At 40.0% G+C, this 19,958-nt stretch overlaps 1 protein-coding gene across 6 annotated transcripts in view; it reads right to left on the bottom strand.

The window, feature by feature from the left end:
- Window positions 1-38: 38 nt before the first annotated feature.
- The window catches only part of EXD1 (exonuclease 3'-5' domain containing 1), a 33,938-nt gene continuing 14,018 nt past the window's right edge, over window positions 39-19,958 (bottom strand). For all 6 annotated transcript variants that reach the window (XM_082735568.1, XM_082735565.1, XM_082735566.1 and 3 more), the window contains 6 exons: window positions 16,403-16,489; window positions 13,034-13,138; window positions 12,877-12,957; window positions 7,815-7,958; window positions 6,955-7,146; window positions 39-1,768 (listed from right to left, as the gene is read on the bottom strand). In XM_082735568.1, coding sequence (XP_082591694.1) covers window positions 1,109-1,768; window positions 6,955-7,146; window positions 7,815-7,958; window positions 12,877-12,957; window positions 13,034-13,138; window positions 16,403-16,489 — 1,269 coding nt within the window. In that variant the 3' untranslated portion in view covers window positions 39-1,108. The remainder of the gene's footprint in view (window positions 1,769-6,954; window positions 7,147-7,814; window positions 7,959-12,876; window positions 12,958-13,033; window positions 13,139-16,402; window positions 16,490-19,958) is intronic.

Genomic DNA, 19,958 nt, shown 5'->3' with positions numbered 1-19,958 from the left:
TCTTATTCCTACTGTGACCAAATGAAGAAAAAAGATAATCCAATGGTACAACAGGTTTATTGGTTATTGTACACAAAAAAATGTGAGCAACTTGCAAGTACTCAATATAAAAAGGTTTCAGTACAAGCCACCTTCCTTTCACCCAAAGAAAGAATACCAAACTGGGGCACCTGGCTGGCTCAGTCAGTAGAGAAGGCAACTCAACCTCAGGGTTGTAAGTTCAAGCCCTACACTGGGTGTGGAGCCTACAAAAAATTTAAAAAAAATTTTTTAAACAAAATAACAAAAGAAAGTATACTAACTCCAGGAAAATAGAGGGACTCAAACTCCAAGTTTACATAACAGATATACTCAAAAGAAGTCCCTGCTTTGTTACGAAAATAAAACTTTCTAAAAGTAAAGAAATCAAAAGAAATTAAAACTGGGATATTGATTCCTTAGTTACATTAATTTGTGTTTATGATATAAGACAAAAAAAAACATTAAAAATTCAAAACTAAAGTTTTTTTTTTAGCTTTTTTGAGGTATAATTGACAAGTTAGAGTTAGTATTTTAAAAAAGAAAAATGTACTGGTAAAGTTATCAGGTACCAATCTTTAAAAACTTATTGATACAACTTTTACCAACCCCTTTCAAACCAAAAAATACAACAGAAGTTTAAAAGTAGGAGCGTCTGGCTGGCTCACTGGTAGAGCATACAACTCTTAAACTTGGGATTGTGAGTTCAAGCCACACTTTGGGCATAGGGTTTACATTAAAAAAAAAAAAAAAAGTTTAAGAGTAAAGATTCTTCCAGGTACTAAGCCTAAGATTTTTTCCCCCTCTTCAAATTATGAGAAATCATTCACTCTGAAACACTGGGAACACATCTGCACAGTGACATAATCAAAACATTTACTTCTTCCACTATTTAACTTATTAATTCCCTCCTAACCAAATTCTAGGCATGCAGGAGTAAGCAAGAGGATATAATTTTCGCTGAAGTCTTCCTTCCTCTGTGACTGAGGCAATCCTAAATTTACAACATGACCAACTTAAGCACTGAGGAAAGTCCTTCTGGCACAGGAAACGAGCCACCTTCACGGTCTCAAGAATAAACTGCACATCTCTAAGATAAATTTGGAGAGAAATTAATCCAAGAATCGGTTTTCTCCAAGGCTGGACAGGGAGGAAGTGTGGGAAGCACAGCTTTTCTAAAAGGAAGAAAGGTATCACTTGGAGACACTCTGGTTTCCTGAGGAAGGGAAGGAGACACTGAAACATCTTGTTTTGTGCATTTTAGGTCATCCTTGTTTTCCAGCATCAGTAACTGTTCTATCTCCTCTTTCAAAGATAAACTTGTCTGAAATTCCTGTTTGGGTATCTTACCGTGTTCTTTTTGAATTATTCTCCCCTGGTCCTCTAGCCCCTCTGGCTCAGGGCAAATGAGTTTGTTGACACCATCCTCACTGGTTTCTTCCTTCATGGGAGGTTGATGTTGAGATTCTGTCAGAGTTTGTTTATTTTTAGATTTTTCTATCAGCAAATTTCCATCCCGATGAGATGTAAAACCTGGAGTTTTATCTGGTGTAGAGTTCTTACAAAGCAACAAAACCCCCCCTTTCCCCTCTTTCCCCACTGTCTCTGTCATTGATTTCTTTGGACATATCCCTGTCCTTATTAGGAGTCCCTGTGCATTCACCCTATATTCTCTTGCAGCTCTCTCTCTGCGCTGCTTCTGGAAGTCCTTGAGTTGAAGCAGTTCTTCTGGAAGCTCCATACATGTAGGCTAAGAAAAGAACAGGAAAATAAGTCCATTCTAACGAAACTTCTGAATATGGTCCTTAAAATCACTTCAGCTGTACTTAACAGTATTTGGCAAGTGAGCATCAATTCAAATGTGTTCTTACGGCTCCCTCTAGCGTATTCAACTATGGTAGTACTATTTCTGATTAAGTTAAATATTTTGAATCCATTTCGAGTGTGTGTTGTGCATGGGTGTGTGCATGTGTAAAGATTAATGATGAAAAATAAGTGTCCTGCCCAACCTGTTCCCAGTCCCCTTAGCAAGTGCATCTTCTAGAAAGCAGTTTCTCAAGTAACCACACAAAGATACAGTCTATGCATCTGTGATTATGTCTGTGTATATATACCTGTTACTAAATGCATTTATTTTCCTTTTTTTCACTTCATTTTCATTTCTTCATTGCATCACGTTTTTCAATTTTAGTTTCCCCACAACCTTTTATTTTGATAACTCTTCCTAAATACTATTTTACACAAATGGTATCATAGTATAATATATATTCTTCTGCATCTTGATTTTTTTAAGAGAATTTTTTAAAGGTTTTATTTATTTATTTCATCAGAGAGGGGTGCCTGGGTGCCTCAGTGGGTTAAAACCTCTGCCTTTGGCTCGGGTCATGATCCCAGGGTCCTAGGATGAAGTCCCGAATCAGGCTCTCTGCTCAGCAGGGAGCCTGCTTCCTCCTCTCTTTCTGCCTGCCTCTCTGCCTACTTGAGATCTCTGTCAAATAAATAAATAAAATCTTATTTGTCAGAGAGAAAGAGAGAGTGAACACAGGCAGACAGAGTGGCAGGCAGAGGCAGAGGGAGAAGCAGGCTCCCTGCCCAGCAAGGAACCGATATGGGACTCAATCCCAGGACGCCAGGATCATGACCTGTGCCGAAGGCAGCCGCTTAACCAACTGAGCCACCCAGGCGTCCCAATAAATAAAATCTTTCGGAGAGAAAGAGATAGAGTGTGAGCATAAGCAGGCAACGTGGCAGGCAGAGGCAGAGAGAGAAGCAGGCCCCCCGCTGAGCAAGAATCCCAATGCAGGACTTGATCCCAGCATCCTGGGATCGAGCCCCGCATTGGGCTCTCTGCTCAGCACAGAGACTGCTTCCTCCTCTCTCTGCCTGCCTCTCTGCCTACTTGTGATCTCTGTCTGTCAAATAAATAAAATCTTAAAAAAATAAAAATAAAAATAGTACTACCATGCAGTCCAGCAATTCCATATCTGGGTATATGTACAAAAGGAAGTGAAATCACTATCTTTAAGAGATATCTGCACTCCCTTTACACTGCAGCATTACTCACAATAGCTAAGATATGGAAATTACCTATTTACATAAATGGATGAATGGATAAAAAAGATGTGAGATACACATACACACTGGAATAATATTTAGCCATTAAAAAGGAAGAAACTGCTGCCATTTGTGACATGGATGCACTTAAAGGGCATTATGGTAAGTGAAATAAACCAGACAGAGAAAATATTGTATGGTATCACTTATATGTGAAATATTTTTTAAAAAAGCTAATTTCATAGGAACAGTATAGAATGGAGGTTGCCAGCAGCTGGGAGGAGAAGAAAAGGGGGAGATGGAGGTTAAAGGGTACAAATTTTCAACTACAAGGAAAAAAACCTATAAAAACATAAATAAATTCTGAGGATCTAATGCACTGCACGTTTACTATAATAACGTGGTACCATATACTTGAAAATTGCTAAGAGCAGATCTTTAGCATTTTTACCACACAGAGTTAATTATATGAGTTGATGGATACATTACTTATCTTAGTCTTGTTAATCATTTCACAATGTATATGTATATCAAATCATCATAATGTATGCTTTATATAGAATTAATTTTGTCAGTTATTCTTCAATGAACTTGGGAGGCAGGAAGAAAAGCATTCCTTATTGTGAAATAATTTTCTTTTAGTTGTTTTTTCTAATAATTTTATAATCCTATTGTTAACATAAATACTTGATCCAAGGAATTTATTTTGGTAATCCAACTTTGATTCTCTTCCCATACAATGCTTAGTCAATTACCTAAAGCCTTTTATTGATTATCTTTTTCTCATTAATTGGAAATTCTACCTTTATCCCAATGATACTGGCAGAAATTTTCTTTTAAAGATCTTACTCGGGGCGCCTGGGTGGCCTGGTTGGGCCGCTGCCTTCGGTTCAGGTCATGATCTCAGGATCCTGGGATCAAGCCCCACATCGGGCTTTCTGCTCGGCCGGTAGCCTGCTTCCCTTCCTCTCTCTCTGCCCGCCTCTCTGCCTACTTGTGATCTCTCACTGTCAAATAGATAAATAAAATATTAAAAAAAAAAAAAAGATCTTACTCATTTATTTGAGAGAGAGAGAACTGGCAAGAGCACAGCAGGGGGAACGGTGGGCAGAGGAAGAGGGAGAAGCAGACTCCCTGCTGAGCAGCAATCCCAAGGCTTGGTATCAGGACTGTTAGATCCTGACCTGAGCCAGAGGCACATGCTAAACTGACTGAGCCACCCAGGTGCCCCCATACTGGCAGATAGATATTGGATCTTTTGCTGGGTTCTCTACTATGTTCCATCGATCTGCCTACACATGTACCAGTCACAAAATGTTGTTGTTGTTTTAACTAATCTCAGCACCCAAAACGGGCCTCAAATTTACAACCCTGAGATCACGAGAGTCATGCTCTACCAACTGAGCCATCCAGGTGCCCCAAAATGATTTCTATTTAATGTAGACTTATATGACTTAATATCTGACAGGACAAGTCTTATTTATATGTATTTATCTTTATAAGCACTATAATGCTGACGGTAGTATTTTTCTTGGAATAGAGGCAAATTCAATAGTTAATTAAAGAGTAATTGATAACTAAAAATGCTTAGCGTCCCCATTCATTTAAGTCTGCTTTTATGCCATTCAGTGATATTTTAATGTTTCCTTTATATTTCACATTTCTTATAAGATTTATTTCTAGGTAATCTATCTTTTTGTTACAATTATAAATGGGTGTTTCTCCCATTATATATTTTTTGCTGTATATACAGATGCAAAAAAACTATCAATTGTCATGTTGTATTTGTACCCATTTTACTAAACTGTTCTTTTGTTTGTAGTAATCTTTTTCCACTGATTTTCTACATTTTCATTTGTATCATTGGCAAGTCATAATTTTGATTCCTCCTATTCATTTTTTATAGTTTGTCTTTTTTTTCCTTCAAATTTCATTTGCGGGATGCCTGGGTGGCTCAGTCAGTTAATTGGCTGACTTGGCCTCTGGTCATCATCCCAGGGTCCTGGGAAGAGTCCTGCATCAGACTCCTCACCCAGCAGGGAGCCTGCTTCTCCCCTGCCTGCAGATTACCCTGCTTGTGCTCTTCCCTCTGACAAATAATTAAAATCTTTTAAAAAAATATTTTTCATTGGCTAATAGCTTCAAAAAATGTTAAGGTGGTGACAGTAGTCACAATTTTTGTATTTTTTTAAAATTTTATTTATTTATTTGACAGAGATCACAAGTAGGCAGAGAGGCAGGCAGAGAGAGAGGGTGGGGGGAAAGTAGGCTCCCTGGACCAGAGAGCCTGATGTGGGGCTCGATCCCAAGACCCTGAGATCATGACCCCAGCCAAAGGCAGAGGCTTTAACCCACTGAGCCACCCAAGCGCCCCAATTTTTGTATTTTCATGATACTAATGGGAATGCTTTCAGTGTTCTGAATCAAACATTATATAGATTTCCTGTTTAAGATATGATTTATCCTGGGACGCCTGGGTGGCTCAGTTGGCTAAGCAGCTGCCTTCGGCTCAGGTCATGATCCCAGTGCCCTGGGATCGAGTCCCACATCGGGCTCCTTGCTCAGCAGGGAGCCTGCTTCTCCCTCTGCCTCTGTCTACCATTCTGTCTGCCTGTGCTCGCTCTATCCCCCTCTCACCCTCTGATAAATAAATAAAATCTTTAAAAAAAAAAGATATGATTTATCCTGTATTCCAACTTTAATCAGTAATGTATATAGGATATTATCACATCTTTTCAGCCTTAAAAAATGAAAACAAATTACAAAAAGTTATAAAACTCCTTGGTTTTACAATGATAAATGAAAGATATTTAAATTCTCCAACTGAACAGGGTATACAAGGATTTTTATGTTGCAAAATACAGTGAGAGCAAAATACAGAAAGGTTACATTCTTTTCAGCGTATAAGAGATAATCATAAGACTTTCTTTGTTCTAGGAAAATGGAGAATTTCGTAACACTGTACGATGCTTGCAAGCAGAAATCGGCAACACATTAAAAGAGAAGTATAATACATCAAAGCAGGGATCATATAAAAAATGTTATTATTTTATTTAGGGTTTTGCTTCAGTATTCCTAAGTAAGCATGGCTATTAGCACCAATAGCAGCAGATGCAACTTCTTTGTTGTTTTTTAAACAACTTTACCTTTAAGCAATCTCTACACCCAACACCCAAACTCATGACCCTAAGACCAAGAGTCACATGCTCCACTGACTGAGTCAGCCAGGTGCCCCCAGACCCAGAAGGCAAATTTTTTATGTAAGGGGTCAAACGGTAACTATTTTAGCCACAAATGATCTCTGTTGCCTACCATTAAAATCATAAAAAGCCTTCTTTCTGACCTTGTGAGAAGCACAAAAGCAGGCTGTGGGCCAGATGTGGCCTTAGGGCAATAGTTTGCCAACTCCAAGTCTATAGTTCTGATACATTGTGCTGGTTTCTTACAAATTGGTAATGAAATCTTAAATTTGTCCATTCTTTGACAGAGTATAACTTAATACTGCAAAGATGTACTTAAGGAGATGAATGGAGCCCAAGCTATAGCTCCTTCAAAGTTTTATGACTGGGGTGCTGGGTGGCTCAGTGGGTTAAGCCTCTGCCTTCAGCTCAGGTGATGATCTCAGGGTCCTGGAATCAAGCCCCATATTGGGATCTCTGCTCAGCAAGGAAAATGCTTCCCCCTCTCTCTCTGTCTGCCTCTCTGCCTACTTGTGATCTCTGTCAAATAAATCAGTAAATAAATCTTAAAAAAAAAATGTTTATAACCAAGTCAGCCTTGTGGTTTCCCAAAACTGGGAAGAACGGGTATCACTGTGCCCTCCATGAGCAATGGGGCAGGAATGGAAGTGCTAAAAACACAGTCTCGGATTGCCACACCTACCTCTGTGCCCCCCAGGCGGTCTGCAGACCCTTCTCGGTAAGTGTTCAGGTACCCATCCACAAGGGTGGTTAGGTCAGACATCATCTCATCCAGGAGTATCAGACGAAGGGGTAGTAGGTAGGTAGCTTCCAGGGCCAAAATTTTCAGTAAGGAGGGTGAAAGAGGTCGTGTGAACCACACTTCCGGATTTTCCTAGAGATACCCAGACAATTTCCTCTGAATAATAAGCAAAACTTTAAAGATAACTGTTTATCTAAGGGTCACTTAACTTAAAACACTATTACCGTTATTTTCTTCAATGACAGTGTATTTCTGAAAATACACACAAACACACCCCCTTATGTATGTATATATTAAGTGTGATATGTAGAGGGAAAAGATGGGGTGACAGGGAGGGACTGTGGGAGAGAGAGAGAAAGATCAATCCATCGATCAACCAATCAGGGCTTCTCATTCAATACTGAAGAGAATAGACTTAATTATAGGACCAAAACTACAAACAATATGGTCATGATCTAAGTGTGCAGGTGAGGCTAGTAGGAGCTAAGGAAAATTTATTCTACTTTGAAAGAAATAATTGGGATGGTTTTGATTCCATCACACCTTAAACAACATTCCCAACAAAAACCTTCCCTGGAGGACTGTAAATTTATTTCAGAGTACTTTCTGATAACCAACAAATATGAATCCTGGCTTTTATCAACTTGAAATCACAAACTTCCCATTTGAAACAGCTAAAATTTTGGCAATGCTCCTATCCTTACACAGCTGCTGCCACTTGTCTATGTAATATGCTGACGATCCCACTCACAAAACTCTTGGAAAGATTAATGTCATATGGGACATGCTTCAATATTCACCTGAATCAATTTCTGTCTTTCTTCCAGAAAGGAGAGATATTTAGGGGCTACCTTAAGGTGTCTGATTAAACTCTCCTGTAAAGAACTGATGCAGTTTGGAAGAAAGCCACCTGTTTCCATGGAAAATTGAAGGACATCCGCTACCTGTGGCATAAAAATACAAAACAAAACAAAAACCTGTCTGAAGATTACATAGACAGCTATCTCATGGCAGAAATATATTTAGAAAAATGTCTTTAAATACCAATCTCCCTAAGGACCCACATGACAGAAAATGTCATCGGAAAAATTGTTCAGTCAGCTAATTCTGAAAAATTAGGAAAGAATACAAAATGATCACCCAACTTTAAAGTATCCTCATCCTCCTTCTTTTCCACTCCTTTTGTTTGCCTGCCTTATGATTATCTATTACTCCTTAGTACCCTTAGGCAGTGGGGAAAGGAAGATAAATTTGAGAATTATTTGTATTACTTATCAGCAACTCTGGCAAAATTTTGGCAAGGAAAACTAATACAATTAAGAATTGGGAGGGGAGGGACACCTGGGTGGCTTGGTTGGTTAAGCAGCTGCCTTCGGCTCAGGTCGTGATTCCAGCGTCCTGGGATCGAGTCCCACATCGGGCACCTTGCTCCGCGGGGAGCCTGCTTCTCCCTCTAACTCTGCTTGCTGCTCTGTCTGCCTGTGCTCGCTCTTGCTTGCTCTCTCTCTGACAAATAAATAAATAAAATCTTAAAAAAAAAAAAAAAAGAATTGGGAGGGGAAAAAAAAAGAATTGGAGAGGCACCAGGCAGGCTTAGTTGGTAGAGCATACAACTTAATCTCAGGGTTGTCTGAGCCTCATGTTGAGTGAAGAGATGACTCAAAAACAATAAGATCTTGGGGTGCCTGGGTGGCTCAGTTGGTTAAGCATTTGCCTTCAACTCAGGTCATGATCTCAACATCCTGGGATCAGCCCCACATCCAGCTCCCTGCTCTGTGAGGAGTCTGCTTCTCTTTCTCCCTCTGCCTCTCCCCAATGCTTGCATATGTACTCTCTCTCTCTCTCTCTCTCTCTCTAATACATAAATCTTTAAAAAATTGTGTGGTACATCACTCAGCATGAGGGAAATACAAATCAAAACCACAATAAGATACTACCTCCCACCAGTCAGAATGGCTAAAATTAACAAATCAGGAAATGACAGATGCTGGAGAGGATGCGGAGAAAGGGGAACCCTCCTACACTGTAGGTGGGAATGCAAGCTGGTGCAACCAGCTTGAAAATGGCATGGAGGTTCCTCAAAAAGTTGAAAATAGAGCTACCCTGGGAACCAGCAATTGTACTACTGGTTATTTACCCTAAAGATACAAATGTAGTGATCCGAAGGGGCACGTGTACCCGAATGTTTATAGCAGCAATGTCCACAATAGCCAAACTATGGAAAAAACCTAGATGTCCATCAACAGATGAATGGATAAAGAAGATATGGTCTGTGTGTGTATATATATATATATATTTATAAATACATACAATGGAATACTACGCAGCCATCAAAAGAAATGAAATCTTGCCATTTGCAACGACATAGATGGAACTAGAGGGTATTATGCTTAGCAAAATAAATCAATCAGAGAAAGATAATTATCATATGATCTCCCTGATATGAGGAAGTTGAGAGGCAATGTGGGGAGTTTGAGGGGTAGGAAAAGAATAAATGAAACAAGATGGGATCGGGAGAGAGACAAACCATAAGAGACTCTTAATCTCACAAAACAAACTGAGGGTTGCCAAGGGGAGGGGGTAGGGAGAGGTTGGTGGGGTTATGAACACTGGGGAAGGTATGTGCTGTGAAGTATGTAAACCTGGCGACTCATAGACCTGTACCCCTGGGGCTAATAATACATTATATGTTAATTTTAAAAATTAAAATAAAAATAATTTGTTTTAAAAATTGTGTGGTAGGCTAAATAACGGTCCACAGAGATATCCACATCCTAACCCCTGGAACCTATCAACATTATTTTATATAGCAAACGGACTTTGCAGGAGTGATTAAGACTCTTTTTTTTTTAATAGTTTTTTTAAATTTTATTTATTTGACAGAGAGAAACTAGGCAGAGAGGCAGACAGAGAGAGAGGAGGAAGCAGGCTCCCTGCGGAGCAGAGAGCCCGATGCGGGGCTCGATCCCAGGACCCTGGGATCATGACCCGAGCCGCAGGCACCCTGTGATTAAGACTCTTGAGATAGAAAGATTAACTTGAATTATCTGGGTGGATCCTCCATGTCCCTGAACAAGAGGGAGGCACAGGAAGATTTGGCTACAAGTTACTGGAGGTGATGGGGCATTGGAAGCAGAGACTAGTGGTGCATTTTTGTTTTTTTTTTCTAACAAACAGAAGAACAAATTCTTTATTTGAAAACAATTCAGAATCAACTGAATATCTTTTCTAAAACTTAGAGAGGTTTTTTTTAAAGGGATTCTCTCCCAGAAAAAAAAAGAAAATTATGTCATTCTCTAAATATGAATACAATTTTTCTCTTATTTGCTTTCTTGCATATCTATTCACACTTCTCTATGCTAATATCATAGTATTATTAAAAAACAAATGTGCTGTCACAACACTTAGGCTTCAGGGCAATCAGTGGGCAATCCTCTCTTACTGGGATCAATTAAAAAGTTTCAGTAAAAAAGTCGGTACTCTAGAAAACGTTTGTGCCAGCTTTTCTCACTTCCATGCAAAGCTCGAAGTTCTCCCAACTTCTTGCTTCCTTTAGCCATCAATAGCCGCTCCTTCTTAACCTGCCACCCCAATTCCACTGCCACTGAGCAAAGACCAACAGGCTTGTAAGCACTGAGCAGAAATATAAAATGCTTTTCTCATTTCTGTTTTGCCAAAACTCAACTAAAATAAAATAGAATTCTATATACTTATACAGCTATGTATCTCCCTCTAGTTGCTGGCCAGAGCCAAATATCACTGGGTTTATGTGTGCTTTCTTGGTCCAGCCCACCAAGAGACTACCAGTTTGTGACTGTAAGCAGTGGCACATTTTGAAAATGGCAGGAGCCACAAGCCAAAGAATACAGTGACAGCTGAAAAGGCAGAGAAACAGACTTCCCTGAGGGCCTCCACAAGAAAGGAGCCCTGCTGATACTTTCGTGTTAACGCAGTGAGAATGATTGCAGAGTGCTGACCTCCAGAACTGTAAGAGAGTAAACTTACATTGTCTTAAGCTACTAAATTTGTGGTGATTTGTTACAACAGCAATAGGAAGCGAATACACTATGTTAAAGGGAAAAAACTGGAAAAATTCTCAATTCCTGCTTCTTGTACTATGGAAGTCTGAAAAGTAAATACAGAAAGATGTGCTAACATGTTCATATGGGGTCTAATCAAGAAGCCTAATGGTCTCAGGAACAATAAGCAATTCTCTGACATTTTGGAGTAAGCTAGAAATAATCTCTATATAGAGAAAGATCCTGAAAGAAGGCCCAAGGAACAGGTCAAAAGAGAAGTGGCAAAAAGTTCATTATGGGAAGTTATGTAAGAGCAAATTTAAACCATATTTAATAACAACATTGAGCTTTTCAGAATTTTTGCTCAAAAATAATTGGCTAAGGGTACAGAGATTACTTAAAAATAATAAGAAATAATTCATTATTTTAACCCCTCTCCAAAGTCTATCTATAGACTTACGTATTCAACTTGTCCCCTTTGACTGGCATAAACCTAGAAGACTAGAAGAACATAAAGGAGACATAATGAAAGCTAGTGGTTTTACTATTCTCACAGCCATACCAGAAACTCAGATCAGCTCTAAGAGCAAGTTAGTATACTCTAAGTACTTCTCATTTCTCAAGGATTCTTTAGGGTAGAGAAGAACCATATATAATCAGACTATTTTGGCCCAGAATAGGCTTTTGGGGCATATCTAAGACAACCTGCGTCTCTGAGCTAGATGCTAACTAGCTATTAGTCTTAACTGGTACATATGAGCTAAAGGCACAGATGTAACTGTTACCTCACACTAAGTGTCTCATGTCAGATTTATGAATGACCTGCCAAATTGTTCAAGTTTCTGAATGCTATACAGTACGGAGCTTGCTGCTGCTGCTGCTGCTGCTGCTTTTTTAAGACTTTATTTATTTATTTTTAAAGTAATCCTTACACCCAATATGGGGCTTGAACTCATGGCCCCAAGATCAAGAGTTGCATGCTCTCCTGTTTAAGCCAGTCAGGTACCCCGGAGCTTGCTGCCTTTTTTTTTTTTTTTTTTTTTTTTTAGATTTTCTTTGACAGAGAGAGAGACAGTGAGAGAGGAAACACAAGCAGGAGGAACAGGAGAGGGAGAAGCAGGCTCCCCACTGAGCAGGAAGCCCAATGTGGGGCTTGATCCCAGGACCCTGGGATCACGACCCAGGCCAAAGGCAGACTTTTAAAGACTGAGCCACCCAGGCACCACCCAGAGCTTGCTTCTTATTTGACAAATTCTGGAGCAAAATGAGAGAAAAATTCTTCAATACTTGTTTTATTTATTTGAGAGAGAGAGAGCATGTAAGCAGGAGGAGGGGCAGAGGGAGAGAGATAAGCAGACTCCCCGGTGACACAGGCCTCCATCCCTGGACCCCAAGATCATGATTGGAGCTGACATCAAGAGCCACATGCTCAATCAGCTGAGCCAACCAGCCACGCCCAAAATACTTTTTTTTTTTTTTTTTTAAGATTTATCTGACACACAGAGATATATATATAGAGAGAGAGAGATCACAAGTAGGCAGAGAGGCAGGCAGAGAGAGAGGGGGAAGCAGGCTCCCCACTGAGCAGAGAACCAAGTAAGGGTTGATCCCAGGACCCTGAGATCATGACCTGAGCCACCCAGGTGTCCCTTAAGTAACTTTTCTGTAGTGCTTTTATAGTTCACCAAATATTGTCACCTATTGCATAGACATCTTACATGGAGAAGAATGCAGGAATAAGGCATGCACACACACACAAAAAGGCTTAATCACTCACCAAATGGGGCCTTTTTTCTATAAGAGCTATATACCCTGGACTGAATCATGGTTTCCCTGCTTGTACCTGTGTGTCAAAGACATTATTCAGCAAAATTCCATACTGATGAGAGAGGCAATCAGAAAGCCAACGACAATCATGGATAACCTAAAGAATCAGAAGACAGAGTAATTAGAACCTGGTTGCTAATCTTACTATCGGGGAAATCAGCTTACACACTCACCTTCAAAATTCTCTTGTCTTCTAATACCATCTGAAGTCCATTGTTGAAAGCACGACTTCCCAGAAGGAAAATATCAAATAAGTAAACTCGGCTATTTGTGGCCACCTGCAATAGATCATCCAGACACATGTATTATAGGGTAAAAAGGAACTAAGGAAGAGGGTCTGCAGTCAAGAAAGATATGTGATAAAATATTTCACATCCTCACTTTTAAAGAAAACAACAGGCATTCAGTGATACTCAGGGAAAACAAGTTCAATTTTATCTTAAGTAAAGCGAAGAAACTACCATTTGCGATCTTGAAAGAGAGAGAAAGAGCATGAGCAGGAGGAGAGGGCGAAGGAGAGAGAGAATCTCAAGCAGACTCCATGCCAACTACAAAGCCTGACACAGGGCTCAATCCCACAACCCCAAGATCATGACCTGAGCTGAAATCAAGAGTCAAACATTTAATCAATTGAGCTACCCATATGCCCCTCACTGTGATTTTTCAAAAGGGCAGAAAGAGACAAGCTGGTGGACTTAGTCTTTTGCTTTTTACACTCCCCAATTTAATGTTTTATAGCTTACCCATGGCATCTTAATACTCCAAGGACTGTAGGTTTAAGAGGAATGAAGAGCATTTTGTTGTTGGCAACACAACATGCTATTTCTCTGAGTCTCCTGATATGCATGGTTACTTTAGGTGTTACATAATATTATTCAGAAGAGAAGATCCTTGCTCTCTGGCAGTTTTTGTTTGTTTGTTTGTTTGTTTATCCAAAAGAGAAAAAGAGAGCGTGAACACGGGGAAAGGGAGAAGCAGACTCCCCTGTGGAGCAGGGAGCCCGACTCAAGGCTCAATCCCAGGACCCTGGGATCATGACATGAGCCGAAGGCAGTCGCTAACCTACTGAGACACCCAGGAACCTCTCTCTAGCAGTTTTATATAGGCAACAAATAAACTGGCACAAATGGTAGGATGTGAGACACCATTTTTTAGTTCAATTTTATACAATCATAAGGATTTTAGACTGTTTCTGATCATAAAATTCACCAAGGTAGTATTATAGCTGAATCATCTACTGAGTCAGGGAATAAAGGCAAAGGGAGATCCTAACAGGTCTAGAGAGGCAGCGACAGGGCAGCATGATGTCATTTTTGTCATTTCAGGATCAAGTGTTGATATAGCTGCAACTGCCAGACCTGACACCCGTTCTCAGAACTTTCGTGTTGTTTGCAAGAACAGGACACCTAAAACAGTCACTCCTTGTTCTTTTTAATAGACACATTAGAAAATTTGAAAAAATAATTCTCTACTAGACTGAAAACTCTGTGAGACGAGAGATTATGCCAGATTCACCACTGTACATGTATCACCTAGAGCAGAACCAAACCCATGGATGGCTCAGACATATCTTCAGTGAGCTAATGCATGCCATACAATGCTCCCTTCCATTTTTCATATGCAAACCATGTATATGACTCTGATAGTATGCATTCCAATCTATATCCTGCTTTCTTCCACTCATAACTTTGCAAAAAAACCTTTTTTCTACATTGCACTAGTCATCAATTTTTGACAGCTGCATAAGATCTATCAAATATACAGTAATGTCTCCTACTGCTAACCTACTTAAATTGTTTCTGATTTTTCACCAGAAAATGATGCTAAGATCACTAGGTTCTCACATATTCTTTTTCATATTTTGAATTATTTAGGGTAGACTCCTTTATGTACCCCTGAGAAGTGGGCAGACTGCCAATCCTAACAAAATACATTCTCTCAATAGGTGGAGGTAGGTCCTGACTCAAAGAATAGAAGACATTGGTTGGGGATTCAGCCTGCCTTCTTTGGCCTTCTTTAAAAACTGATGCTGCTGTTGGGTGCCTGGGTGGCTCACTGATTGGGCAACTACCTTCGGCTCAGGTCATGATCCTGGAGTCCCGGAATCAAGTTCTGCATCAGGCTCCCAACTCCACAGGGAGTCTGCTTCTCCCTCTTACCTTCTCCCCTCTCATGCTCTCTCTTTCTCTCTCTCTCAAATAAATAAATAAAATCTTTTTAAAAATTCTTTTAGGGGTGCCTGGGTGGCTCAGTGGGTTAAAGCCTCTGCCTTCGGTTCAGGTCATGATCCCAGGGTCCTGGGATTGAGCCCCACATCGGGCACTCCGCTCAGTGGGAAGCCTGCTTCCCTTCCTCTCTCTCTGCCTGCTTCTCTGTCTACTTGTGATCTTCGTCTGTCAAATAAATAAATAAAATCTTTAAAAAAAATTCTTTTAAAAACTAATGCTGCCGAGTTTGAGCCGAAGGTGGCTGTCCAACCTACAGCTATTTGAGGCTCACTACAAACTTTTGACACAGTGGGGACCTTCACGTGACATCTCCCAAGCCTAGGAAAATGAAAATGATGTGGAAGAATCCTGGTGTGGAATGCTACCAACCAGAAGGAAAGATAAATATCTTGCACATAGTGGGGTGTAGGTGGCTCAGTGGATTAAGCCTCTACCTTTAGCTCAGGTCATGATCCCAGGGTCCTAGTATTCAGCTGCACATCGGGTTCTTTGCTCAGCAGGGAGGCTGTTTCTCCCTCTGCTTCTGCCTGCTGCTCCCCCTGCTTGTACCTTCTCTCTCTCTCTCTCTCTCTCACTTGCTCTGTCAAATGAATAATTAAAATGTTTTTTTTTTAAAACTTGGGGCACCTGGGTGGCTCAGTGGGTTAAGCCGCTGCCTTCGGCTCAGGTCATGATCTCAGGGTCCTGGGATGGAGTCCCGCATCGGGCTCTCTGCTCAGCAGGGAGCCTGCTTCTCTCTCTCTCTCTCTCTCTCTCTCTGCCTGCCTCTCTGCCTACTTGTGATCTCTGTCAAATAAATAAATAAAATTTAAAAAAAAAATAAAAACTTCATATATTAAGATTTTAATTTAGGGGTGCTGGGCAGTCACTAGAGCGTGCAACTCTTGATCTCGGGGTAGTGAGTTCAAGCCCCACACTGGGTATAGAGTTTACTTAGACAAATTAAATTAAAGATTTTATTTTTAAGTAAACTCTACATCCAACATGGGACTTGAACCATGAACTTGAACTCCACTGTCTGAGCTAGCTGGCTGCTCCTGAAATTCTTCATATTTCTAAGGTGGAAGAAAAGAGCTGGGAAAGAAGACCTCAAGCAGAGCCTGTGACACAGCAGTGATAAATATAAAAGTGAACCCATGAAGAGGCAAAAGCTCTTTCCTTTTGAAAGGAATAAACTCAGTACTAGAAAAGTGAAAAAAAATCCAAACAGGTTATAGGATAGTGATATTGAGGTGACATAAAGAAGACAATTAAAATCAATTTGCCAGTGAATCTACAATTATTTCAAAATAAAAAGTTGAAAATATCTTTGACCTGAAGCCAACATAGTTTCCCATGACGACACACATTAGCGCCTTCTGCTGCCACACTCAGGACACTCTGCTTCTTGATGTGGAGCATCTGGTGAGAAAAAGGAAGAAAATCTCCAGAAAATAAATGTTGCGATTATGACATCATGGATGGCTCAAGTAAAAGGCTAGCAATCAACAGAGTGGATAGTATGCTTTAAACTTACAAAACTTGACTAATCCAAAACACAAGTAAGTCAGCTTCTCTTTTTCACACACACACACACACACACACCCCACATTGAATATTTCTAATTTCTTTTTTGTTTGTTTTTTAAAGATTTTATTTATTTGACAGAGATCACAAGTAGGCAGAGAGGGGGAAGCAGGCTCCCCGCTGAGCAGAGAGCCCGATGAGGGGCTCAATACCAGGACCCTGAGATCATGACCTGAACCGAAGGCAGAGGCTTAGGCCACTGAGCCATCCAGGTGCCCCTGAATATTTCTAATTTCTTTTCAGTTTTTGTAAAGTTATAACACAACTGGAAAATAAATCATTCATATCCTAAATGCTGATAAGAGTTGAAAACTCAGATACCCTGTGTTACCACTAATGCTACAACAAAAGATTTCTATCTTTATGACCAGGTTCCTCATGCAAGCAATAGTGCCCTAACACAGAGCAATTTACTGTACCTGAAAGGAACTCATGTAGTGGCTGAGTCTCACAGTATATACTGTTTAGAATGAGAGAAATAAGAACTCAACAGGTCCCTTAAAGTTTTAGACTCATTAAGTTACTCAAAACTGATATAGTGCTATTCCAGGAACACATGCTGACCCTTTATTTATAATCTTATCCTATTTCAAAACATACAATTCTAAAACCTTAACCCATAATCTGTCAAAATATCTACACAATACAAGATTCTCTCCATCTTACAGGTAGGTAAATAACTCAAGAAAGAAGGGCATGATAACTTTCACTAGCACAATATCTTCCTTTAGTGAGCAGAGAGGGTTTCTACATTGAGTATTTTCCATCGATGATGAAAAAAGGGGACTGAATTTCAGTTCCACCCTCAACCAACAGCAAGAAGGCTGTGGAACTGGGAATAAAACCTGCATTTCTTTGTTGACAAGAATTTCCAACTACCTCTTCAAATTTTCAGTTCCTTATCTCATTTTTTTGTTGTTGTCATTGGACCTTTTCAAGAATCTGTTGATATATAAAGAATTCTTCCAACACAATTAAAAAATGGACAAAGGGAGCACCTGGGTGGCTTACCTGATCAAGTAAGATGTTCAAGTAAGATGCACTCTTGATCTCACCTCAGGTCTTGATCTCAGGGTCATGAGTTCAAGCCTCATGTTGTGGGGGGTGGGGTAGGCAAAGGAGGAGCACCTGCCTGGCTCAGTTGGTAAAGCATGTGACTCTCTTTTTTTTTTTTTTTTAAAGATTTTATTTATTTATTTGACACTCAGAGATCACAAGTAGACAGAGAGGCAGGCAGAGAGAGAGGAGAAAGCAGGCTCCCCGCTGAGCAGAGAGCATGATGTGGGGCTTGATCCCAGGACCCTGGGATCATGTCCTGAGCCGAAGGCAGAGGCTTTAACCCACTGAGCCACTCAGGCGCCCCAGTATGTGACTCTTTATCTCAGGGTTGTGAGTTTAAGGCCCACAGTGGGAGTAAAGCCTACTCAAAAATGGACAAAGGAATAGATATTTCTCCAAAGAAGATATATAAACATCCAAAAACACATAAAAAATGCTCAATATTATTAGCCATCAGGGAAATGTAAATCAAAACCACAATGAGATATCACTTCACACTACGAACATGGCTATAATTAAAATGACAGATGACAACAGTGTTAGAATATGGAGAAATCGGAATCCTCATATCTTGCTGGTGGGGATGTAAAATGGAGTAGCAGCTTTGGAAAACAATGGCCAATCCTCAAAATATGAAACATAGAGTTATTATATGACCTAGCAATTGAACTTCTAAGTATCTATCCCAGAGAAATGAAAACACATGTGCTAACAAAAACTTGTACATGAATGTTCACAGCAGCATTATTCATAAAAGCCAAAATGTAGGAAGAACCCAAAAGGTGAAAGGATAAATGAATTATGGTATATCCAGGGGCACCTGGGTGGCTCAGTGGGTTAAAGCCTCTGCCTTTGGCTCAGGTCATGATCCCAGGGTCCTGGGATCAAGCCCCACATCGAGCTCTCTGCTCTGCAGGGAGCCTGCTTCCACCTCTCTCTCTGCCTACTTGTGATCTCTGTCTGTCAAATAAATTTTTTTAAAATCTTTTTATAAAAAGGAAAGAAAAATGATTGTGATGTATGTACAATTCTGTGAATTTGCTAAAATCCAGTGAACGGTACATTTTAAATTGGTGAATTTAATGTTATATGGACTACATCTCACTTAAGTGATTAGAGAAAAAAGAATCAGTGGAAAGCTAACTCTCCCTTAAAGAAATGCACCTGTGCATACACAAGCATTAAACTTGTATCTGCAGGAAGCTTAATGACTCCCATGAAGTCCATCTGTGAACTGTATGCTAAGCTGAAGAGTTACTGTCACATCGAAATTCATCAATGACTATAGAGAAATTGCCTAAACAGAGCATGTAGAATGGACTTCTAAAAATTTAAGTAAAAAAATTTCTGACTCTCCTCTAAAACTGCCAATGGCTTTCCAACCTACCCAGGTTAAACTCAAACTCCTTAAAATGTCCAAAAAACCCTACCTGATCTGTCTCCTGACCATTTCCATTTCCTATCATTCTTCACTGTAGTCCTGCCTCCCTACTGTCCTCCATACAAGTTAAGTGTGCTTCAGCCTCAGGGCCTTTGCACTTGCTATTCACGCTTTTCAAAATTTCCTTAGCTGAATATCTATATGGTTAGCTCTATTACTTCATTCCAATGGCTATTCCAATGTTACTTCTTCACAGAGGTTTTCTCTGTCCACCCTACATAAAATAGGAACTCCTTGTTACTTTACTTTTCAAACCACAATTTATTTTTCTTCGTAGCACTTATCATCAGTTGATAGACAACTGTTTGTTTATTTTCTTGCAATAAAATGTAAACCCCTTCAGGTGCCTGGCTGGCTCAATCAGAAGAGCATGCAATTCTTGATCTTGGGGTTGTGAATTCATACCCCACAATGGGTGCAGTGAATACTTAAATAAATAAATAAACAGGAAAAAAAGTGTTTACATTGGTGGTTAGGACTTCCTGGGTGGCTCAGTGGGTTAAGCCTTTGCCTTTGGCTCAGGTCACGATCTCAGGGTCCTGGGATTGAGCCCCACATTGGGCTCTCTGCTCCGTAGGGAGCCTGCTTCCCCTTCTCTCTGCCTGCCTCTCTGCCTTCTTGTGATTTCTTTCTCTGTCAAATAAGTAAACAAAATCTTTAAAAAAAAGAACTTTGCCTTTACTATTATTTTATCCTAGACTTCAGAACAATACCTAACGTTTATCAGGTCCTCAGATATTTTATTGGGAATTTATTAGGGAAAGCATCAATGGTCTTATAATAAGAGAAAAATTTATGAGATAT

The sequence above is a fragment of the Mustela nivalis genome, assembly GCF_964662115.1.
Source record: "Mustela nivalis genome assembly, chromosome: 6".
NCBI lineage: Eukaryota > Metazoa > Chordata > Mammalia > Carnivora > Mustelidae > Mustela > Mustela nivalis.
This window is presented reverse-complemented; position numbering and strand designations above follow the sequence as displayed.